The sequence below is a fragment of the Eptesicus fuscus genome, chromosome 16 (genome assembly GCF_027574615.1).
Source record: "Eptesicus fuscus isolate TK198812 chromosome 16, DD_ASM_mEF_20220401, whole genome shotgun sequence".
In the NCBI taxonomy this organism is placed as follows: domain Eukaryota; kingdom Metazoa; phylum Chordata; class Mammalia; order Chiroptera; family Vespertilionidae; genus Eptesicus; species Eptesicus fuscus.
In genome coordinates, this window is record NC_072488.1 from 23,071,669 (window position 1) to 23,097,284 (window position 25,616).

Sequence of the window (25,616 nt, forward strand, 5' to 3'; positions counted from 1 at the left end):
TTTTGTTATAAAAGATTTAAAAATATGCTATTTGTTTAATGGATTCTATTGTTTAATCTTTTAAAATAATACAATATTTATGTACAGTTTGGGTTATTTAGATTAACTTCTCAGAAGTAGAATATTGCGTCAAAGTTCTAATTATTTTATAATCTTGGTATTTTTAGGATGCATTTCCGAGCTGGGATTGGCAAAACCACAGGTAGAGAGATTTTCCATAGCCAGTTTAATAATCCTTGCACCACATTGGTTGGTATAAAGTTCTACCTAACTGAGGCTTACCTGTTACTTTAATTTTTTAAATAAACTTTTAATTTTGAAATAATTTTAGATGTATAGAAAGTCACAGGCTAGTACCCCTGTAAACTGGTTTTCTTATATTACTATGGTGTATTTGTCTAAAATAAGAAACCAGCATTTGTACTATTCTGTTAACCAAACTCCAGACTCTATTTGGATTTTACCAGTTTTTCTATTCTCTTTTTCTCTTATTCTCTTTTTTCTGGGTCCATTCTGGGTACCACATTACATTTAGTACCCTTGCTTTTTGAATCTCCCAAACATTTATATATCACTATTTTGATTTTTAAAAATAATAAAAACCGCTTTAAAATGCATTAATCACTTAAGCCTTGAGATGAGAATGCCATTTCTAGGCTATTGCTTTTGTTTGAATTCTGACTTGCTACATAAATTTTGTTATCTGGATACACTAGGTATTTCAGTTTTCTTAATTATAAAATAAGAATATTCATAATACTAACTTTACTAAATTATTGTTTGATGTAAATGATATAGTGAACATCAATCTCTTAATATAAAGCCTGGCTTACAGAGCTCATACAAAAAAAACTAAGCATTATTATTATTGCTATACTAGTAGCCCTGTGCATGAATCCGTGTGCCAGTAGCTCTCTGCGGGGACTGGCCGCTCTGCGCCTGCTGCCTAGAGGTTCTCTGCGGTCCAGAGGCCCATTCGCGCCCCGGCCTGGCCAGAGGCCCTCCGTGGCCGGGGTGGAACACTTGCCTCGTTGCTGCAGCAACGAAGCAAGCATTCCGCCAGGCCGCTCATGCTGCCCGCTCTCAGTGGCTGGCGCCCCCCTTCTCTCCCCAGGTCTGGGGGACTCCGGCGGGGCTGAGAGGGCTGGGCGCCGCCATCTTGTGGTTATGGGCGTCATCTTTGTGATGGAGTGACAGTTAATTTGCGTATTACCTTTTTATTAGGTAGGATATGTTACTTTTTAGTCAAAAGAACAGAAACCCTTAGGAAAAAATGTTGTCCATAGGCCTAAATCATCTCTGACACCACTTCATACTTTTTGATAGGAAGCAGATGGGATTGACAGATTGTGCTCTTTTTAAGCAGGGTTTGCCCAATGTCCATGTGGCTCCTTTAGAAGTGTGTGCAAGCTGTAGAAAGGAGAATGGGAATTTTGTAGTATCTGAATGTCCTTTGTTGAAATTTTAATAATTTACTTTGTAAAGATTTTTGGCTGAATATTTATTTGAGAATTGTTTGCTTTATTGATACTAGTTTTTCTAAAGGGTAGAATTTAAATGAGTTAATTTGTGAAGCATTTAAGCGCAGTGTATGCCGCAGAATGAGCACTATGGAAGTATTTGCTTATTCCTCAGTGCCTCAAACAAGATAAAAGCATATTTTGGTTACTTGTTATAATGAGCCTCTGGAGCAAAAATTAATTGAAATAATCAGAGGTAAGAGGACTGTTAGCCCTCTCAGATAGTCACCTGGTTGTCCCTGAAGGGGCTTGCTTTCTGACCAAACCTCTTGGCAGTCTGCTGCCATTGTACTATAGAGATGGATTCAAGCAAGTAAAGGTACCTTTGGCCATAATATCTCATTTGTACTTAAGAAGGAATAAAGAGAGATCAAAATTGTGTAGGCAGTTATTTCTCTTATCTGTCCTGCAATTTAAATTTCATTGCCATAAAAAGTATCCAAGTATGGTTGTTCAGGAAGAAATATGCCTAATTTTGGCAAAACCTAGAAAGACGGCACTAAAAATTACTTTTAATTCTTATTATGGAGAATTTCACATGTACATAAATGTTGAAATGATAGTAGATACTGATCCCTCGTGTGCCTATCACCCTATTTCAGTATTCATTGACAGAGAGCCAGTAGTATTTTTAAATTGCTATGGACTTCATTTTTGTAGTGGTTCTTCAAGGAAATGACATTGCATTAAAATGGATGTATCTGCTGGGTCTTAATGGTCCACTTGGTCAAAGTAGGTGATTGTTTCTTTGTTTGCAAAGGAAAAAAAACTTTGGGTATCAATATATTGATATTTATTTTAGATCCTTATTGATTATAGGACTCACTTTAAAGGAATGTTCCTAGTTGAAATAACATTTATTAAATGGCATTCAATTTAAATAATTTTTATTACAGTTGAATGTTTAAAGTGGAAAAAGTACAACATCTATAATAATAAAAGCATAATATGCTAATTAGACCAGAAGTTCTTCTGGATGTCCTTTCTTCCAGACAAAGCCACAGCGGGAGGGGGAGGCAGCAGAGGCCCACTGCCATGGCGGGGCAGGACCAGGGCCAGGGCCAGGGCCAAGGCCCTTGCACAAATTTCGTGCATCGGGCCTCTAGTATATAATAGAGAGTATTTCTTTTACTCCTGTCTTCCAACCTCTTGATTTGTCTTCCCCAAAGGTTCCAGTTCTGTTATATTTTGCTTCTAGAAAATGAATATGTATAATTTGTGTGCATGCTCACACACATATGTATATATATATTTTTTAAATTGTAGGCTATTATGTTTTACCTATATATCATTAACTATGAATCTTGATTCTCCTATTAATCAGTTCCCAAAAGGGTGATATTAAGATGGTTTATTTATTTACTTATTTATTTATTTTTACAATATACAAAATAAACTTATTATAAGATTATAGATACAAAATAATTATCCATTTACATTCAATAAGCATTGGTACTTGAAGAAAAATATTTTAAATAATATTTCCAAAACTGCACTAACATAGTATAAAATCACAAATGTTGTAGGAAATATTAAAAATCTGCAAATAACAGGATTACTTCTCTTATAATCTAAAATATTTTTTTTTCCTTTGGCTCTTTTTGTTCATCATTTTATGTTCATTATATTCCACAAATGAGTGAAATCATGTGATATTTATCTTTCTCCAACTCGCTTACTTCGCTTAGCTAAGATAGTTTTATATATTTTTTCTAACAGTTCTGCAGTGAATATTTGTATATATAGGAGTAAACCTATAGGTTCTTAGAATTTGGTTGAAGAATATGTGCAATTGCAATTTTGGATAGATTTTATGAAATTTCCTTTTACTGAGATTGTACCAGTTTAATGATATCAGCAGTGTGTATTTCTGCATAATCTCGTGCAGAAAATGATTACCAAACCTTTGATCTTTGTCAATTTGACCCATGAAATTGATACCTCAGTGTATTCTTAATTTTCATTTCTTTTATGAATATGAGGTTGGGCATATTTTAAGATCCATTTGTGGGGGGTGTTTCTGGTCCCATTTTTCTATCACCTTGGTCATTTTCTTACTGACTTATGGGACCTTTATATTAGGGAGATTAGTTTATGATTAGAAATGCAGTTCCTTAAATCTTACCATGTAATGTGCTATTGTTTTACTTTAGGCTTCTTTAACTTTTTAAATTAAAATAAGCATTAACATAGCTTAAAGAACAACATAGTTCTGTAAGGCCCTCTTCATGGAGATTCACCAGAACCAACCATTTCTAAATCTTAGTTCCTGATTTCTTTGGAGTTTATCTTCAAATCTCTTAAATCATGTGCTTCTTGATTCCGCCCCGCCCCCCCCCCCACACCCAGTTTTAGGAATTATTTATTTCATTACCGAAGATGAGATTTACCACTTTCACCCCTGTACCCCCAAACGCACTCCCACACTCTTCCTGTTCTTCCTCATCTGATCAAGAGAGGATTACTTGTTATTTCTTGTGCTATATATTGAACCTTAGAGTTATTGTATAAGGTGAATTATAAAAAAAAAAGTTTAACCAGGTTTTGTTTCTTGGTTTTCCTTTCTACTAGAACTGTGGTTCTCAACTTGCTGCACATATGAAGCAACAGAGATGTTTTTAAAAATTACTGATATCTGAGTCCCATCCCCAGAGATTCTGATTTAATTGTTTTGATGATTGTAATGTGCTAGGATTTTGAAACCATTGTTGTAGAAAAAGGATGTGCAGGGAAATTTTCTTGTTTTGTGTGTGTTTTTTTCTGTTTAGTAAATTCAGATAAATCTGAAAAATATACTTGGATAGGAGTTACTAGAGAATATATGAGCTAGTATAGGTGAATTCTCTATCAGATTTAAATATATAACACCTATAAAATTTTTTCTTTCAGATTAATTATTAAACATGGGTGCATTTTTGGATAAACCCAAAACTGAGAAACATAATGCTCATGGTGCTGGGAATGGTTTACGTTATGGCCTGAGCAGCATGCAAGGATGGAGAGTGGAAATGGAAGACGCACACACAGCTGTTCTAGGTATTCCTCACGGCTTGGAAGACTGGTCATTTTTTGCAGTTTATGATGGTCATGCTGGATCCCGAGTGGCAAATTACTGCTCAACACATTTATTAGAACACATCACTAATAATGAAGACTTCAGGGCAACTGCAAAATCAGGATCTGCTCATGAGCCTTCAGTGGAAAATGTCAAGAATGGTATCAGAACTGGCTTTTTGAAAATTGATGAATTGATGCGTAACTTTTCAGACCTCAGAAATGGAATGGACAGGAGTGGTTCAACTGCAGTGGGAGTTATGATTTCACCGAAGCATGTCTACTTTATCAACTGTGGTGATTCACGTGCTGTTCTGTGTAGGAATGGACAAGTCTGCTTTTCCACCCAGGATCACAAGCCTTGCAATCCAAGGGAGAAGGAGCGTATCCAAAATGCAGGAGGCAGCGTAATGATACAGCGTGTTAATGGTTCATTAGCAGTTTCTCGTGCTCTGGGGGACTATGATTACAAGTGTGTTGATGGCAAGGGCCCAACAGAACAACTAGTTTCTCCAGAGCCTGAGGTTTATGAACTTTTAAGAGCAGAAGATGATGAATTTATCGTTTTGGCTTGTGATGGGATCTGGGATGTTATGAGTAACGAGGAGCTCTGTGATTTTGTTAAATCTAGGCTTGAGGTATCTGATGACCTGGAAAATGTTTGCAATTGGGTAGTGGACACTTGTTTACATAAGGTATGTAAGTCTTTTTGCTATAATTAAAATACCCTATTAAATTTGAAAAAACATGGTAAGTAAAACCAAGCAAACATAAATTTTAAAAACAGTATTTTCATTATGGTTGTATATTTTTAAGTTACTTTCTTCCGCAAAAACGAAACCTTTTTTTAAAAAAGCCATTCTCATTTGCCTCAACCTTCTAATTTGAAAATTAAGTTGAATAAATTTCTGTGGTATTTGTTGTCATTTAAGTACTTTATGGCTTGTTGCTGTGGCAGAGCATCTATACAGAATGTGACTTTTAAAAAATAAATGTTTTTATTGATTTCAGAGAGAGGGAGGAGAGGGAGAGAAAAATAGAAACATCAATGATGAGAGGAAATCATCGATCATCTGCCTCTTGCATGCCCCCCATTGGGAATCTAGCCCACAACCTAATAATGTTCCCTGACTGGGAATTGAACTGTGACCTCCTGGTTCATGGATCGACACTCAGCCACTGAACTGAGCCACACCAGCCAGGCCAGAACATGACTTTAACTCAAATTCTCAGCATTGGCAATAGCTGTCTTAAACCTTATGATGAAGCAGTTTGATGTATATAAGTATAATTCTGTACTAGATACACAAAAGATCAAGAGCCACATAAAATGTTGGAAGATACACCAGAACCCTAGACTAGGTAAAGTTTGTGATTTAGTTTTGAGCCTCCTAGCAGGTAAGATAAAAACAAGGAAAAGTATGAGTTGCGTATTTTTTACTGATCAGCTGCCTCCTGCATGCCCTCTACTGGGGATCGAGCTTGCAATTCGGGCATGTGCCCTGACCGGAATCTAACTTCCTGGTTCATAGGTCGATGGTCAACCACTGAGCCATGCCAGCCAAGTTCAATCTTCCTTTTTCATTTAATAATATATTGTAGAGAGATCTCCATGTTTATAAGTATTGACCTAAATCATTTTTCCTGGTTGCATAGCATTATGTTGAGTGAATGACATGTAGTTTTTTTAGAATAACCAAGAATGAGATGTACTTTGAAGGAAAGAAGTTTGTATTGTAGATAAACAGCACTCTCCCTTTTATTGAAATGATGTTAGTTTTCAGGAATTTTGACCCCACCTTTCTGAATGTGGAGTTTAAATGATTCTGGGGACATATTTCACTTAATAGCTTTTAGTTTGAACTGATAAATATGCCTTTTGGTAGTGTTAAAAGATTCTAGCCAGAGTTCTAGAATCTCATGAATCATAAATGATAGTAATAGGGACAAGAGGCTGGAATACGTGATTCATCATAGTTCTTTGAATGAAGCTATGCTCAAATCGAAATCAGTTTTGAGAAGTTTAGTTAGCTGTTTTTGTTGAAACATACAGATTTATGACCCACTCTCTGTTACTTATGGAGTTAAGTAAACCTCTTAACCATTCCTATTTTCTACCTACATAATTTCGTCACTTCACTTGTTTGTATTGTAAAACTAAGGGTTAGCAATATTATAAACCAATGTGATTAAAATAGAATATAATTGCTTTGAATTTAGTTCGAAAGATTAATATAAATTTTTAAATCCATGGAAAGCATTTGGCCCAGTACTTAGCACTTAGCAATTGCTCAGTAGGTGTTGGTGCTCAATAGGAATAGATCCAGTTTTTAAGTAGATGTTTCCTTGATAATAAATTTAAATGAAATGTTATTATTTTCTAGCACTTCTAACACATTATGTCCTAATAGTTTACAAGCACTTTTATATGTTAACTCGTGAAATCTAGGGAGATTGTGATAATCATCATAATCACAAGAGTATCAATAAATGATTGCTTTCTATGAACCAAATGCTATCCTAAACACTTTACACTTTTAAAAATTCATTTGATTTTCACAGCCATGAAAAGTAAGTAGCATTAGTATTGTTTTTGATAATTATTTTTCAGGGTTGCCTTTTTACAGTATGAAGCTATAAATGTAGGATGAATACTTATATCCTGTCAGCTGGAAAATTAGCTGATTATTTATGCAAGGGTGGTTTGCATAAAACCAAAGGGAAGAATCTTTTTTAATTGCTGTATAAAAATTACTGAAACACATTTATACTTTGTGTTTAGAGAAAAGTCATCTTCATGTAGATATAGAAGTAGCATCATTGAAATTACATGTTGAGGTGTAAATGTAAATTATTTCCTTTAAATATCTTAGGATATTTAAACTTCTTGAAACTATTTTTCAATTAATTTTCCAACTGATGGGATATGATGTATGTTTTATAACCTAAAAATCTAATGGAAATTACTTATATTTATATATTGGCATATATATATAAATAATTTCCATTAGATTTTTAAGTTTTATACACACACACACACACACACATGGATGGATAGATAAGGAGGAATGGCTAAGCAGTGCTCATACTATTGTTACTAAAATAGAAAATGGTTAGAAGAAACTGGGATTTCTAAAAATATGAGGTATTCTGTTTATTCATAAAATTGCTTTAAAAATCATTAATATTCAAGTGAATATTGGACTTGAATATCTATGGTATCAAGTTTTGCCTGATCTGAACTTACATAGTAAAATCCTGGTTCTTGTGAAAGAATATATTGACTTTCTCTCTTTCTATTTTTGCTATTTGAAACCATTGTGTATGTGTTTGTATTAATACAGCCAATGCAGTAGTTCTAATATTAATCATGAAAGTTTTGATGGGTTTCATTAAGAAATGAAAGTAGTTTGGCCATTTTGGAAATCCTGATCCCCTCCCCCCGCTCCGCTTCGCTTGCAGATACTGAGAAGCTGGTAATATACTTAGGATGATTCTTCCTACTAAAGCATGAAAGTGTATGGAGGGAGTTTACTTTTTTTAAAGTATATTTTTACTGATTTCAGAGAGGAAGGGGGAGGGAAGAAGGGGGAGAGAGAGAGAGAGAGTGAGAGAAACATCAATGTTGAGAGAGATTCATTGATTGGCTGCCTCCTGCACGCCCCCCACTGGGGATCAAGCCCCCAACTGGGGCATGTGCCCTGACTGGGAATCAAATCATGACCTCCTGGTTCATAGGTTGATGTTCAAACAGCCACATCAGCAGGTTTACTCTTTTTGAAGTCTTCTCAAGAACTGACCTCCCCCGCCTTCAAACTTTGCTCCATTGAGTATTAGGAGTTGATGGCACAAGTTTTTCTCTATCTTTTCTGCTGTGTTGTTTGGGTTCTGAAAAGGTGGAAAGTCTGAACCAAACAATGCCTGCCTAGATTCATGTCATAATGACTGAAAAGACTGGAATTAGTATGGCCTTGGCTTTTTTCATTTGGGTTGAACACGCCCCACTATCAAACAGAAATAGCCTACTGCCTCCATTGAGTTAATGTTTTTAGAGTGGTGAATAGAAAAAGGGGTATTTCAGATCTTTGGAATTAAAATAAATGTGTTAAATGTGTACATTCTGGATGATTAAGCAGTAATTGCTTAATTAACTCTACTTTGAAGTAAATAGAAAGTTGGAAGACTATAAAAATAATTATTTCTTTTTCTTTCTTTAATATATAGGGAAGTCGCGATAACATGAGTATTGTACTAGTTTGCTTTCCAAATGCCCCCAAGGTCTCAGATGAAGCAGTGAGAAAAGATTCAGAGTTGGATAAGTACTTGGAATCACGGGTTGAAGGTAAGAAAGATGCCTTTTTGTTTGTTTGTTTTTAATTTAGAAGGAAATGAAAAATATACTTCCTTATTTATCAAATAGCTTTTTAAAAAATTTCTATCTAAGATTTATTATCATATTGTGGACCAATGTGTGGGGATTTCTTGGCATAGAGAAAACAAATGTGTCTATTATACCACCAGAAAGAAACATAATTTGAAAAGAGTCTGTTAAAGCTTACTATTTTTGCTTTCCCTGATTACATTTTTGGAAATAAGTGAAGAATCCAGTGTGATTGGCCTCAGGATATCATGAACTTCAGTTCATGATAATTCCATTATAATTCAGTTTAGCTATAATTCCAATAACATCCTAATTCTTCTGAAGTTAATTATAGGAATTCATTAGCATATGTTTTAATCATACTGATAGAGTTAACACTGATATTGTGAAAGATTATTAATTTTATTTTTTACCTTTTTATTTTGCAGTAATTTTAAACTTACAGAAAAGTTGCAAAAATATAGAGCTCCCATGTACATGTAGTACCTCTTATCTAGATTACCCATTTGTTTACATTATCCCTCATTTTACTCATCTCTCTATACTTTCTATAACGTAAACTCTCATTCTCGCTTTACCTCCTTCTCTCCCCTAATTGATTCAGTTATTTTCTGACAGGTTATTTTCTGAACCATTTGACAGTAATTGAAGATAATATTAACCCTCTACTTCTTCTTTTTTTTTTTTAATATATTTTATTGATTTTTTACAGAGAGGAAGGGAGAGGGACAGAGAGCTAGAAACATCGATGAGAGAGAAACATCGACCAGCTGCCTCCTGCACACCCCCCACCGGAGATGTGCCCGCAACCAATGTACATGCCCTTGACCGGAATCGAACCTGGGACCTTTCAGTCCGCAGACCGATGCTCTATCCACTGAGCCAAACCGGTTTCGGCTAACCCTCTACTTCTTAATACAAAAAGGAACAATATCTATTTAACCATAGTACATACATCAAAATTAGGAAGTTAACATTGAAATATATTACAGTCTATTCTGTAGATTCCCATTAAAATTTCCCTAGTTGTTCCAGTAATGCCTTTTATTGGATCTAGTCTAGAGCGTGTGTTGCACTTTTCTACTGAGCCTCTTTAGTCTTCCTCCATGTGAAAAAGTTGTATTTTGTTTTTATTGTTTTTAATGACCATGATATTTTCAAGAGTACAGGTTAGTTCGTTTCTAGAATGTCCCTCAATTTGGATTGGCTGATATTTCCTCTTGATAAGATTCAGGTTGTACTTTGACAGAAATACTATAGAAGTGAAGCTAGATGCATCATGATATGGTAATCTTAACTTTCATCACTTGCTTGATATGTCTTTTGGGTTCCTCCATTGAAAAGATAATAAATACGTTATGCTTATTAATAAGTATTCAATAGGAAGGTGCTTGAGATGTTAATAACCTATTCCTTCTCAAATTTTTACCTACCTTTTTGTTAATCCTCACCTGAGGTTGTTTGTCCATTGATTTTTTAGAAAGAGTGGAAGGGAGGGAGGGAGAAACATCGATATCAGAGAGACACATTGATTGATTGCCTCCTGCCTCCCACAAGTCCCGACTTGGGCCTTGTTTAGATACCTTCCTCACTCCAAATTGGCTTTGAACCCCATTCCAGGTAGTACCACAACCAGTGGTAAAGTTTTGCCTATTGTGCTCAGGCTTGGATAGCCCATGTTGGTTGGACCTTGCTGCTAGCACCACTGTCACCTCCACCCCTGTAAGACTTACTTTACTTGGCCTTACCTAATGTTTTTTGGGCTAAAAACCTATTACTATTCAGGAATGGGGGGGTGGAGCTTGAATACAATTGTTGATATATTTGTGTTTAAATCTGCCATCTTGTTTCCATATATTCCATCTGTTTTTTATTCTTTCTTGCCTTTTGGATTAATTTTCTATTCTAGTTCATTCTTGCAATTTGCTTATTAGTTGTACATTCTTTTAAAAATTTAATTAGCCCTGGCCAGTTGGTTGGGCATCATCCTGTGTGCTGAAGGGGATTGCCTGTTGATTACCGGTCAGGGCACATATCCAGGTTGTGGGCTCTATCCCCGTCAGGGGCATGCAAGAGGCAGCCATCCAATGGATGTTTCTTTCTCTCCTTCGACCTTCCTCTCTCTCTCAAAATCAACTTTAAAAAAATCTTTAAAAATTCAATTAGTGGTTACCCTGATAACTTGAGAATGCATTAGAGATAATCACAGGTTCCCCAACTTAATACTGCATTTTGATTTTATATGTGCTGGGGTTTTGGTTTTTTTGTTTTTTGTTTTTTTAATTTATTGATTTTAGAGAGAGGAAGTAAGGAGGGAAAGGGAAACATTGATTGTTCCACTTATTTATGTATTCATTGGTTGCTTCTTGTATGTACCCTGACCGAGGGATCTAACCTGCCACTGTGGCGTATCAGGACAGCACTCTAACCAACTCATCTACCCGGCCAGAACTATTTGTGTTGTTTTTTTAAGATATAAAATTACCTTTTATGAAGCTATGTCAATCATATTTTTTTTTTTTTTGCCTTGATGTCATGAAGTTCTTTCCTCAATTCAATTACATATTTTCTTCCAGCACTTTTATGGCTTGACTTACTTAAAAAATAGTAAATACATTTGAATGATAATGATTATGATGTAATAGTCTTATTGAATTTGTCTTATTATTGATGAGAGTCTTCAAATGTGTAATTACCATAGGAAAACTACATTCTTTTACAGATTGGGTGGCGCAGATTTCTTGATGGACTTTATGTTTTAAAAATCTGTTTTCCATAAATTATAAATATAAATGGATCATGTAAATGTTTAATTTTTGTTCTAAGCATTAGCAGTTCTGTAATTTATACTCTTTTATATTCATTCATTTATTATTAATATTTAGAGAAGAAGGGAGAGAAACATCAATATGAGAAACATTGATCAGCTGCCTCCTGCATGCCCCCTACCAGGGATCGAGCCTGCAACCCAGGCATTGCCTTGACTGGGAATTGAATCAGCAGCCTTTCAGTGCAACAGACAACGCCCAACCAACTGAACCACACTGGCCAGGGCTCCTTCTTTATTTTAAATAAATTGTGGACATACTCTTTAGATGTCAGAAAGCCGATAAGGCGCCCCAGCTGTTTTGGCTCAATTGATAGAGCGTTGACCTGCAGACCAAAGGGTACCGGGTTCGATTCCAGTCAAGGGCATGTACCTCAGTTGCAGGCTCCTCCCCGGCCCATGCTCTGGTAGGGGGCATGCAGGAGGTAACCAATCAATGTGTTTCTCTTACATCGATATTTCTATCTTTCCCCCTCTCTTCCACTCTTTCTAAAAATCAATGGAAAAATACCCTCTGGTGAGGATTAAAATAAAAAAGCCTATAGGACAGTTTGAAATTTGTCCCTTTCCTATAATTTTTATCCATATATTGCTTTTATATTTCTATAATTATAGTATTAATAATTTTATTTTTATGTAAAATTAGATGAAAAGTGTTTTTTCCAAGTAGTTGTACTATGTTCATAGGGATAATTTTTAGGGATTATAAAGCATTTCAGTAGTGGCTAGCTATAAAAATTTCCCCTTATTGTTGGACATTTAATTTGTTCCAGTTTTTGCTTTTATGAATAATACTAGAATGAACATATATGTACAAATAACTTTTTATATTACCTATTTTTGTTTTTGTGTGATAGCAGGTAATGCTTGCTTTTTATATTTTACAAAGGTACTACCAAATATTACCTTGTTTAAATTCTGTGTGAATACTGAGTTAACTACATTAATTTAAGAACTTCTTTTTTTCTTAATCTACAGAAATTATGGAGAAGTTTAGTGAGGAAGGAATGCCTGATCTTGCCCATGTCATGCGCATCTTGTCTGCAGAAAATATCCCAAATTTGCCTCCTGGGGGAGGTCTTGCTGGCAAGTAAGTAGAATAAAAAGAACTAATTTTGTGTTTCTTTATAATTAATAATTAAATAATTTTGGGTAAGAAGTGCATCAGTTATCTAAAGATGAAATGGGTTTGATAGTTCTAGAGAAGACCTAAAATTTTATCCAAAAGAGATTTGTAAAGAAATTATTATACTCTGAGGATGAAGGTCCTTCTTTCCTTGGTAATTGAGAACACAATGTATTGTGCTGGATCAAATTCCGAGTGAAATATAGAAACTGTTCTTAGCAAGTGTTTTGTGTGTCAATTAGTTTTTGAGTCACATAGTCAAAATTACGTATTTATTTATTTATTTTTAAATATATTTTTATTTATTTCAGAGAGGAAGGGGGGGGGGAGAGAGAGAGAGAGAGAGAGAGAGAGAGAGAGAGAGAGAAAACATCAATGATGAGAGAGAATCATTGATCGACTGACTCCTGCACGCCCCCTAATGGGTGGGGATCGAGCCCGCAACCCAGGCATATGCCCTTGATTGGAATTGAACCTTCGATCCTTCAGTCCCCAGGCCGACGCTCTATCCACTGGGTCGGCTAGGGCAAAATAACGTATTATTTTAAACACTTGAAGCTTAGTCATTATAATTTAATAAAACTAAATTGTAATTTTTTTTTTAGGCGCAATATTATTGAAGCTATTTATAGTAAGCTGAATCCACATAGAGAAAATGATGGGGTAAGTTTTATTTTATTTCTTAAGCATTTAAAATAATTTTATATTACTAAATATTACTAGATGTGAGTATATTCACATAATGAAATCTATAATAAATTACTACTGCTTTTCATTTTAAGGAATCAATTAAAGTTTAAGGAAATGTGTTGAAATGGAAGTAGAGTTCTATATTGCAGATAGGTTTGTTGTCACTTAATGGGTATCAGATACCTTTTTGTTTGAGCTGTACTTACTTTTCCCCTGTATGTCTGCCTTTTCTTCTCTTTCTCCCTTAAATCTTAATTTTTGAGACAAAGAATATGCTTTCAAATATCTCAGTTTCTCCTTAAGCAGGCTTCTGCCATTACTAGATAATAAATGTTAGTGATGATAAATATTATTTTAATGACCAGACCTTCCAGTGCCCCATGTGCCCATTTGAATACGTGAGGATAATTTCTTTCTAATCTTATGTGCTGTGGGTTTATGTGTTGAAGTGAGATAACCATTTTTGTTGTACCCTGCTGTGCCTCCTCAGAGCAAATCTCTTTATCCCTTTTACCTTCCTTAGAAATATTGATAAGCTGTCAACTGCTTCTCTATAGTTCTGTTGTTTTTTAATTTTAGGACTAGTTTATCTTTTTTTTTTTTAATTGCCCTAAACTTTAAAGTCAGTAATTCAAATAAATATTTTCTCACAGGATTTTTTAAGTTTCTGGACATCTAAAAATTGATTACTTAATTTTTAATATGTATGCTTTTAAGATTTAAGAGAACCAAACTTAGGCATGAAACCTCTTGAGAAAAAAATAGACTCATCTCCCAGGTCTCCAACTTCTCTTGGCAGGTCTTGAAAGAGACATCAGCCACTGGTAGACATTATGTAGCATCTCAATTGCATTGTTTTCCAGGGTTCATTATTGCATAGCAGTATCATAAAATTTATCTTTTCTTAACAATAAAAGTGTCTTGTCAAGGAAAATTTTACAATTAATACATTGTAAAATATGTCTAACGTAAGTGATGCTACATATTAGATTTTATTTCTTAGTCTAAAGCAGTGATTCTGAGTCTTTTGTGGCAGTTACCTCAAAATATTAAGAATTATATTAAAGCTGTGAAAATTAATCCTATATAATAAAAACCTAATATGCTAAGTGTCTGGTCGTCCATTCAACCAATCAAAGCATAATATGCTAATGATATACTAAGGCCGCTCAACCACTTGCTATTACGTGCACTGACCACCAGGGGCAGAAGCTTTGATCAGTAGGTTAGCTTGGTACTGGGGCCTGGCTAATCAGGACTTAGTGAGATGGGCTGGACATGCCTTAGAGCCCTCCTTCATTTCCTCCGCTGCTGGCCAACCTCCCGTGTCCCTCCCCGGCCCTGATTGTGCACCAATGGGGTCCCTCGGCCTAGCCTGCGCCCTCTTGCAATCCAGGACCCCTCAGGGGATGTCAGAGAGCCAGTTTCAGCCGATCCTGCAGGACAGGCTGAGGGACCCCACTAGTGCACGAATTCGTGCACCGGACCTCTAGTTTTAAAATTAAGATATGTCATGTGATACATTAGAGAATTCTAAATCAGATAGTTTAGGATCAGATATTGCCATAACTTAAAAAATGGTGGGAATTGGTAGTGGAGTGAAGAGAGTCTTACCTCTTCAGCTGGATTATAGCTTCCACATAGCACCCACCACTGTGGTTAGAAGAAATAAGCCCTTTAAAGTTGGTTAAGGATTCATTTATTAAGTATCCCTGTTTCCTTGTGTATTTGAAATGCAATGTGTAATCTTAAAAAAAAAGTTATTTCATTATATCTTGCTGAATTTCTTGGTTCCTCAAAAAATTGGCTGCTTTTTCTCCAAACAAGATTTCTTAAGTGTTTTATAACCCTAAATTTCTGTTTAATATATACCGAGGATGACTTAAAAAAAAAAAAAGAAAATACTTATAGTGACTATAAATAGGCAACATAACCATGAAGGGTGAGGAGAAATGCTCAGGATATAAAACTTACCCTAAGTATGATTATGATATGACTATGTAAATTAAGGAGCTGTATACTAAATTATCTTTAGATATAAGCTTTCTATTAATATCAACAGATAAACTCTTCGACAAGTCTACCATGTAGTGAGGAGTCTGCAAAACATAAGGCATGGTCCCATCTCTAATCTGAATGCAGCTTGCAATATAGGTATAAACACAAAAGTTAAATAATAAAAATGTTTCACATCATTTAGTAAAGAATAAAAAATGACCAAATTGAGAATGTGATTAATTGTGAATTGTACAATAATTTCTGGGAAAATAATATTTTCAGAGAAAAGATAGGATTAGAAGAATGATTTGAATAGCAAAAATGAAATGAGGAGGATGTTAGCTCAAGTAGATGTGGGAGCCAAGGACAAAATAGAAACTATGTTTGAAAGAAATGACATGATTTTTTAATGGAACAGAGAACTGCTGTGGTAAAAAGAAAGATTTAGGATATCAGAAGTATTTTTGGAGAGGACTTTTGAACTTTATGTTTTAAATTGAGGAGCCAGCACCATATATGTTTGGAGCATAAGAGAGAGAGATTCAGAGGAATATCTGGTATTTTAGCCTCTTAGAAACGTATGCAGCCCTAGTTGGTTTGGCTTAGTGGATAGAGCATCAGCCTGTGGACTGAAAGGTCCCACGTTCAATTCTGGTCAAGGGCACATGCCTGGGTTGCGGGCTGGATCCCCAGTAGGGGGCATGCAAGAGGCAGCCAGCCAGTCAGTAATTCTCTCTCCCTTTCTCCCTCTCTCCCTCTCCTTTCCTCTCTGAAATCCATAAAAATATATTAATAAGAAAAGAAACATGTATTATTAGGTTAAAACAGCGTTTTTTGACCTTTTTCATCTCATGACACATGTAAAGAATCACTAAAATTCTGCAGCCCATCTGACAATTTTTAAAAAAAAGGATAATTCTGATTCATTCACACTGGACACTATCGTTGTGCTAGCTGTTGTCATTTTTTTATTTGATAATCTAAGGCAGTGGTCGGCAAACTCATTAGTCAATAGAGCCAAATATCAACAGTACAACGATTGGAATTTCTTTTGAGAGCCAAAAACCGACTTCTGCGCATGGGCCACGAAGTTTCAATCGCACTGTATGTGCGCGCCCACATGTGGTATTTTGTGGAAGAGCCACACTCAAGGGGCCAAAGAGCCGCATGTGGCTCTGGAGCCGCAGTTTGCCGACCACTGATCTAAGGGAAAAGAGGTTGGTACCCCTTACTAAATAGTCAGGTATTGCATGTTTTCAAAGCTCCGTGGCACACCTATTGAAAATCTCTGGGTTCAAGAGATGCTGGTTGTTAAGTAGTTGTGAAATAATTGCAGAAATCAGATGATAAGTATAAATTCATTATTAGTAGGTAGGTATATGGAATAAAGAATGCCCTCTTTACGATTAAAATTAACTTGCAGCCTAGAATCTTATTTTGGGAAACATTGCTTTATTCTTTCAGAAAATCATGACCTTAGAAAAATGTTGAAATAAAATTTATGGAATCACAAGTGGCAGAAATGTAATAAAAAATACAAAAGAAACAAAAAATGAAGAAATTATAGATGTTTAATTAAAATTTTAGCTCTTGACCTATGATAGCAGGGAATTAGGCACAGATGTGTTCCATAAATGCTTCTCAACATAGTTAGATCTGTGTCATGTGGAAGATATTACCAGGAAGTACAATGTGTCAGGAACCAGTAGTTAATGTGCAGAATAGGAAAGACTAAAGTGTGGTAGAAATTCAAAGGGGATGACAGTTGGGGAACTATTATAATTAGTTTTTAAAAATAACTTGAAAAAAAGAGAATGCTAGTCAGAATGAATCGGAAATTCATTTAGATTCCTAAAATATCTACTTTATATCAGAGAGAATTGTTCTGCTGTAAATGCCTATATGGAGTATCATTAGAAAGAGTTCATTAATTTTTCTTATATTAAAAAAAACCTTTTGGTTAATATTTCAAAAAGCTGAGTTGAATATAAGTAACAAGTAAAATCATTAAAATATATTCAGAAAGTTCACTATTTAGGGTAATCTTATTAAATTGTTTACTAAATTTATTTTAGTTCAACTTTTTGAATGCAAACAATATTGATATTTCCCCAACTTTAAAAATCAAAATCTATAGAGAGTCTAGGGAGGAATTCTTTTTTTTTTTAAATTTCTTTATTGATTAAGTTATTACATATGTGTCCTTGTCCTCCCCCATTACCTTCCAACCCCCTTCCCCCATGTCCTTACCCCCTTGTAGTCTGTGTCCATAGGTTAGGCTTATATGCATGCATACAAGTCCTTTGGTTTATCCTCTCCCCTTTACCCCCACCCTCCCTTACCTTCCCTCTGAGGTTTGACGGTCTGATCAATGCTTCTCTATCTCTGGATCTGTTTTTGTTCATCAGTTTATGTTGTTCATTATATTCCATAAATGAGTGAGATCATGTGATATTTATCTTTCTCAGACTGGCTTATTTCACTTAGCATAACGCTCTCCAGTTCCATCTATGCTGTTGCAAATGGTATAGGGAGGAATTCTTAATCAAGGAGTTCATGATTCCCTCCCAAATTTTTGCAAACATTTATGTGTGTATATACATATTCTTTAATGATGATTATGTCTGGGATTTTCATCGTTCCTCAAAGGAGTCTGTGACCCTGAAAGAATAATTGTCTATAGGATCAGAAAAGTAAAACTACATTTTGGCTATAAGTTGTTCTTATATTAGTTAGGCAGAGCTCTGAGATCACCCTCCTTCTAAAATCCTAGTTTGTGTTTTATGACTAGAATATAAGTTCTATGAGATCTGGGACTTCATTTGATTTATTTATTATGACTATAGTTCCAACACCTACAGCAGTGCCTGGCCAAATGGTGAGAACTCAATAAATACTTGTTAAATAAGAAATATTTTTATTTATTCATTTCTAGTTGATGTTTGCTAAGCCTACCCTTAAATCACATATTTAAAAAAATAATTCGAGGTTGCTAACTGCTATGAAAGTATATTTTCAGAACATTTTTCTTGCAAAAATGTTAAGTTCTTCCCTCAAAGAAGACATAATGCTTTTGAATTAGTGTGCCACTGATTGAATAGCTATATAAGTTGATGATTTTCCAAGGGTAAAGTGGGAATTTGTATTTACCTAACTCCTATTGTACCAAGCCATATACATACATATACATACATACATATATATCTATGCTAATAGAAGGGTAATATGCTAGTTAGACCAGACATCCTTCTGGACAAAGCCACGGTGACGGGGGCCGAGGCAGAGGCGATTAGGGGCGATCAGGCCAGCAGGGGAGCACTGTTAGGGGCATCAGGCAGGCAGGCAGAGTGGTTAGGGGTGATCAGGCAGGGAGGCAGTTGAGCGGTTAGAAGCCAGTGGTACCGGATTGCGAGAGGGATGTCTGACTGCCGGTTTAGGCACGATCCCTGAGAGACACTCTCCTCCCCCCGCTGTGCACGAATTTTTTGCACTGGGCCTCTAGTCTATATAATAAAAGCCTAATGACCGTTACAGCGGAACGACCAGAACGGCCAGTCGCTATGATGTGCACTGACAACCAGGGGGTAGACACCAACACATGAGCTGCCTCTGGTAGTCTGTGCGCTCCCACAGGGGGAAGCGCCACTCAGCCAGAAGCCGGGCTCACAGCTGGCGAGCGCAGCAGCAGTGGTGGGAGCCTCTCCCGCCTCCGTGGCATTCCTAGGAGCAGTGAATCGAGCAGTAAGAAGCAGAGAGCAAGCGGGCGGTAACGAGCAAGGGGTCCGGGACTGCGAGAGGTCAAAGACCAGGCTGAGGCATCCCCTCCCCTCAAGTGCACGAATTTCTTGCACCGAGTCTCTAGTATACATATAAAATCATAGGTAATCTCAACATCCTTCTTATATAGATAAGACTAAGAATTAGTGAGATGAAGTAGCTTGCCCAAGTTGCAAAGCTAAGTAAACCAAGCAAACAGATTTTAATCTAAGTCAGAGTCACTCCAAAAACTGTTCTCTTTACACTTTTCATCCTGCCTATCTAAGCTATTTTGAAATTTGTCTATATACCTCTGTGTATCATCCAAGAAAATCATTTCCCATTCTTTTGTGAATCTCATGTTTAATAGTCTTAACCTTTTGCACTCGGATGTCGAGTGTGACTCGACACGGTTAGCATTAGAATAAAGGAATCGAGAAAAAAGCAAGCGAGTGCAAAGGGTTAAGATACTCTGTTTTTGATGAGGAATAATTTATAAAGTTGAAAGTAAGCAGTCCAGCCGTTTTTTTAATCCATTATTTTTCATTTAAATATACATTTTTATTTATCCTAATCCAAAAACTTTTTAAGGCATTTGGATTTTTGAGAAAGGAAGGACAGTACAAAAGCCCCAATAAATCTCCATATTCTGTTTTCTCATTAAGTTTTATGTACAATCTTTTTCATTTAATTTTAGATAGGTCAGTTACAATAAAGATAGTTGTTTGTTGCATTTTTACATCACAATTTTAGGACTTTGTGAATACTACCGTATTTTCCGGCGTATAAGACAACTGTGCGTATAGAAGATTTTCCTGGGTTAAAAAGTCGTCTTATATGCTGGAAAATATGGTACTTGTTTTTTGTTTTTGTTTTTAATTGATTTTTAGAGGGAGGAAGGGAGAAAGAGAGAGAAGCTTCGATAGGAAAGAGAAACAACTATCAGTTGCCTACTGAATGCTCCCTTTTGGTATATGGATGATGCTCCAACCAACAGAGTCACACTGGTCAGGGTGTAAATACTAGTGTTTTATAACTTGTTTCTTGTTTACATTTTCACTGATGAAAGCATTTTTATGGTTCCCAACGTGGGACACAAGCCCCATAGGGGCCAATTTGATTTTTAAGGAGGCCAATCAAGAATGAGTTATTAACAGTGAATTTTTTGCATTTCTTATGGTTCTAGGAGCTTTACATACAGTATATAAATATATATTGTGATATATTTATGCATTCAGTTCTCTATTATATGTTTTGAAACTTTATTTGCTATTTTTTCATGTCACTTCATATCTTTTTTTTTTAAAACAATTTCTTAGGGATTTTTTCCTTGGTGCTTCAGCTGTCCTTTTGTTCTTTTTCTCTTTCATGGATGTCATGTTCTTTGGAAGCTTGTTTAGACCAAGTTAATGGCCTTTTAGGCTTCCTCCACATGAACAGAAGTTCACTTTTTGAATATTAAGAATTATAAGTCTCGGAAGAGGCATCAGGATTTTAGAGATGCTTAAGGGCGGCATTTCCAAAAAAAGGTTGGGAACCACTGGAGTAGACCAAATGTATTTGAAAATGCACTAACTATAAAGAAAGAGAGAGAGAGAGAGAGAGAAGTAAATGCACTAATTTTATATTCATTGTTTTTTGAGATACGGTTTGACATTTTTTAGCTGTGTGGTCTTGACCATTTAAGTGACTCTAAAATTATTTCAAATTAATTAAATTTTACACGATTCTTATAAATAACATCTAATTTATCAGATTCTTCATTTGGTTATTGTATCTCATTAAGTCATATTTGAGAATCTTTAGTTCTAAAATTTATTTTTAGCTGACAAGCACGGCATAGGATGCCACAAAAAAACTCTATAATAAGTATAGTAGTATTGTTTACTTTTTCTCCATTGTTTTAGCTAATCATTTGAAGAATTTTGCTTATGGCAACTGCATTTTTTTTTTTAATGCTGCAATTAATAGCTAGCGAAATTTTATTTTTAAAATGTGCTTAGATTCCCGTCCCCTTCCCTTTTTTGCTCTATGAGGTATGTAGATTCATATGTCTTATTTGGTGTAAGACAGTTTTTTCATAATGAGAGATTTTATTTTTAAGCTGTATTAGTCTAGATAACAGATAAAACCTTACAAACAAAAACTGAGAGAAAAGTTCTAAATTCCAATCTCCATAATTGCCTTAAATTGATTTTGAAGAATAATTTTAATATTCCATTTAATGTGGGGGTTTTTTGGTTCTATCATTTTGTTAATCTTTGTAATACACTATAGATTTAAAATGAAATTATTTGTGGTCTAGTTTTACAGTCATTTTAACCAGTATTTATTTTAGTGTTTAATTATATGGAGCACTTACTATGCAAAACCTATTTACCATAATGTATTCAACAAACATTCAGAGGGACATTGATGTTATTTGCACCTGAGCACAAAACTGAGCTCTGTTGCTTACTAGTATTATTATTCTGACAAATAGCTTAAATCTGTCTGAGCCTTAGTTTCTTCATTTAGTGTTGAAATGCCTATCACTTAGGGTACCGTGAGGATTAAATGAGATTACGCATATAAAGTTCTTAGCACAAACAGTTTTCCTTCTGTAGGTGGTAGTGAGGATGCGGAAAGTAATATGAAATTATCTTTAATTCAGTGAATTTATAGTCTAATGGAGAGACTTGTAAACAGTTGCGAGGTGAATTAATTGCTGTAATAGATGTGTATACATGATGATGTATGAATTCAGGTAAAGAAAGTGGAGGTAAATAATAGGTTCCTGCCCTGGTCGAGTGGCCCAGTTGGTTAGAGCGTCATCCAGTACATCAGGATCACAGGTTCGATTCCCTGTCAGGCACATGCCCAGGTTGTATGTCCATTCTGTCCCCAGTTGAGGTGCATACAGTGGCAACAGGTCAATTTTTCTCTCTCACATCAATGTTTCTCTCTCTCTCTCTCTCTCTCTCTCTCTCTCTCTCTCTCTCTCCCTCCCCCTCTCCCTCTCCCTCTCCCTCTCCGTCCCCTCCCCCTCTCCCCCCCCCGTCTCTCCCTCTCCCTGACCCTCTCCCTTCCTTTCTCTTTAGAATCAATGAAAAATATATCCTTGGGTGAGGACTTAAAAAAATAATAATAGGTTCCTTTTCTGATATTAATGAAACTCCATGAGAGGGTTATGTAATAGTATTTTGAAGACTCAAATGAAATAACTAGGGAAAGGGTTTCACCCATACATCATCTATCTAATATGATAGGGAAATGTAATTTGCTATAAGATACAATGTCTTTTAAATGTGGTCAGTAGCTCAAGTTCTTTTCAATTCAGTGGTTCTATGATACCAACCATTATAAATCCGTCCCTACTTAATTTACAGGTTTGATTTTAGTGTGGTTTTTAAAAAGCAAATCCTTTCCTCCCCCTCACTAATACTACTACAGCAATTCACAGAATTATATATCACTCCAACCCACTGAATCTGGATATAATGGGGTGGAACTTTGGTATCTGTACAATTTTAAAAGCTCCAGAGGTGATTCTTATGTGAAAACCAGGGTTGTTAATTCCTTTCGCTATGTGTAAGTCAACTGCCCAATTGAAGAAGATTTTGTTTTAATGTCCTATAAGTTTTTTTTTAATAAAAAGGGAGTTTTTATTTGAGGTTTTCAGGAGATGGGGGTGGGGGATTGCCCTTCATTAGAAGTTCTTTGTAATTTACCACTAAGTAGAAAATTGCCTTTTGGCAGACCTGACTAAAGACTGATAAAGTTTATTATGAGTAAGCACTTACCATGGTTCCATCTTAACTTTTCCTGAATAGATTCAAAAGGGAAACTTTCTTTAGGGAAACATGTTTATTTAGTACAGAAGGAAAGGTAAATACGAAAAATATTAACAGAGTGCACATTTTATGTTCTCATCACACAATTTTGCAAATAAAATTATTTTGACAGTTAATATGCTTGATATAAAAAATTGGAGAATTCAAAGAAAACAAGCATCTGTAACTTCGTTACCCATTATCACTATTTATATAGGGGTGGGCAAAAGTAGGTTTGAATTCAAATCACCTCAGGACGATTTTCAAAGATTATAAGAATGTGTAAATAGTGAAGGCCAACAATTTGAGCATTTACGAGAAGTGCACTGTGCCATTGTGACATTCTTTTGAGTTAATAAAGCTATTGTAATAATCATAACCTCATAACCTGCATGTCTTTTTTCACATGAACAACTGCAAACCTACTTTTGCCAATTCCTATATATTGTATTTCTTTTCCACCCAGGCAGTTTGTATATGATATCCTAAAATAACAGAAACACAATCATATACACACACATAAAACATATGCTATGCACAGTTATCATCTCTTGCTTTTTGCCACATGGCACTTTTTATAAAAAGTGTTCAGGTACTCTCATTTTTCTTGTAAACATTGTCTTTTATTGTGTGCTTATATTAGTATATCTTTGTCATGGAATTATAGAGTATTAGTCTCCAAAGATGTTTAAGAATTTGTGCCAGATCATCTATATTAACTATTTTTGTATTTTATTTTTCCAACATTTTATGATGAAAACTTACAAACCTATAGAAAAGTTGAAATGAGCATGATGAATACTTTTACCTAAATTTAACAATAGTTAACATTTTACCGTATTTGCTTTATCTCTTTGTGTGTGTGTGTGTGTGTGTGTGTGTGTGTGTATTTTCTTTTTTTAATCCTCACTGAGGTTATGTTTATTGATTTTAGAGAGAGAGAGACAGAGCGTGAAAAACATTGATGTGAGAGAAAAACATTGTTGGGTCCTGGATGCACCCAACCGGGGATTGAACCTATAACCTAAGTATGTGCCCTGACCAGGAACTGAACCCACAACCTTTTGGTGTATGAGATGATGCTCCAACCAAATGAGCCACCTGGCCAGGGCTACTGGTTGTTGTTGTTGTTTTTTTTGGTTGTTGTTTGTTTGTTTTTTGTGTTGTTGTTGTTTTTTTTTTTTTAACTAAACCTTTGACAGCAAATTGCAGACATCATAATATGTTACCTCTATTTTGGCATGTACCTCTTAAGAATGTGGACATTTTGCCCTGGCCACTGTGGTTTAGTTCCCTGGGCGTCTACCCATGCTTCAAAAGGTTGCTGGTTCGATTCCCAGGCAGGGCACACACCTGGGTTTTGGGCTTGATCCCCATTAGGGGCATGCAGGATGCAGCCGATGAATGATTCTCTCTCATCAGTGATGTTTCCATTTCTCTCTCCCTCTCCCTTCCTCTTTCTCTAAAATCAATTTTTGAAATATTTTTTTAAAAAATGACAGTTTTCTACATGAGCATTATCTTATACCTAAGAAAATTAGTAATAAGCTTAATGTCATTTAATATCAAGTCCCAGTTGTCCCTAGAATGACTATTATAATTATTATTTTGAACCATGGTCTAATCAGGTTATTAAGTTAACATTCAAGCATATTAGGCAAGTTTTTAATCAAGACCACACTTTCCCCCCCCTTGACACTAAATAAGAATCTGAGCCAGCTTTTTATAGAATGTCCTACATTCAGAATAATGGTTTCCTTGTGGTGTCCTTTAACTTGATCCTCTATTCTCTGTTTCCTGTAAAATAATAATTAGTTTTATTAGATTTATTTTAAATATTTTTGTCAAGAACACAGGACATGGCCCTGTATTCCCTAATTCATCACATCAGGAGGCATATTATAATGTAAGATTGTCTGGCATTTACTCTTTCAGCTTAACTTTAATTAGCTTGGATGTTAGAGCTTGTTCTGCTAACAAGATTAAGTAGCTGCTATTGTAGAAAGCTGTAGGTTTCCCCAAATTCAGTAAAATATAAAAGGATAAGGAGTTTGCTATTCATACCTTATTGTAATGTTTAAAATGATTAGTCTATTTTTACTGATATTTTATTAAACTCTTTAAAGACAAAAATGCAACTAAAATTTTTATCCATGAAAATTTTAATATTTCCCCAAAATTCTGTTTCCTTTTATATAGTTTAACTTTTTTTTTAATCTCCTCTCCTATCTGTCATTTAGTAGAAATCATGGAGAAACTAATATTCTAATGCCTGCTTTTCTGTCCTTTCCTGTTGCTTTACACACTAATTTCCCTTTTATGCTAAATCATTGTAGTCAATTGTGTTTTTAAGTAAGTCACTTTCAGAAAATGCTTGTGTTGCTGTTGAATTCTAATAGTGCAGAGTAAACTTCAGGTTAAACTTCAAATTATAATGTGAAATGAGACCTAA

The 25,616-nt window shown here is 35.3% G+C and overlaps 1 protein-coding gene across 9 annotated transcripts in view; it reads left to right on the forward strand.

The window, feature by feature from the left end:
- PPM1B (protein phosphatase, Mg2+/Mn2+ dependent 1B) overlaps positions 1 to 25,616 on the forward strand; it is a 68,574-nt gene that overhangs the window by 29,065 nt on the left and 13,893 nt on the right. For 6 of the 9 annotated variants that reach the window (XM_008162184.3, XM_028140001.2, XM_008162186.3 and 3 more), the window contains 4 exons: positions 4,410 to 5,269; positions 8,799 to 8,916; positions 12,761 to 12,872; positions 13,514 to 13,571. In XM_008162184.3, coding sequence (XP_008160406.1) covers positions 4,424 to 5,269; positions 8,799 to 8,916; positions 12,761 to 12,872; positions 13,514 to 13,571 — 1,134 coding nt within the window. In that variant the 5' untranslated portion in view covers positions 4,410 to 4,423. Of the gene's footprint in view, positions 1 to 4,409; positions 5,270 to 8,798; positions 8,917 to 12,760; positions 12,873 to 13,513; positions 13,572 to 15,660; positions 15,753 to 25,616 lie in introns of all 9 variants that reach the window. The other 3 variants (XM_054728494.1, XM_054728495.1, XM_008162188.3) reach the window with 2 other exon arrangements.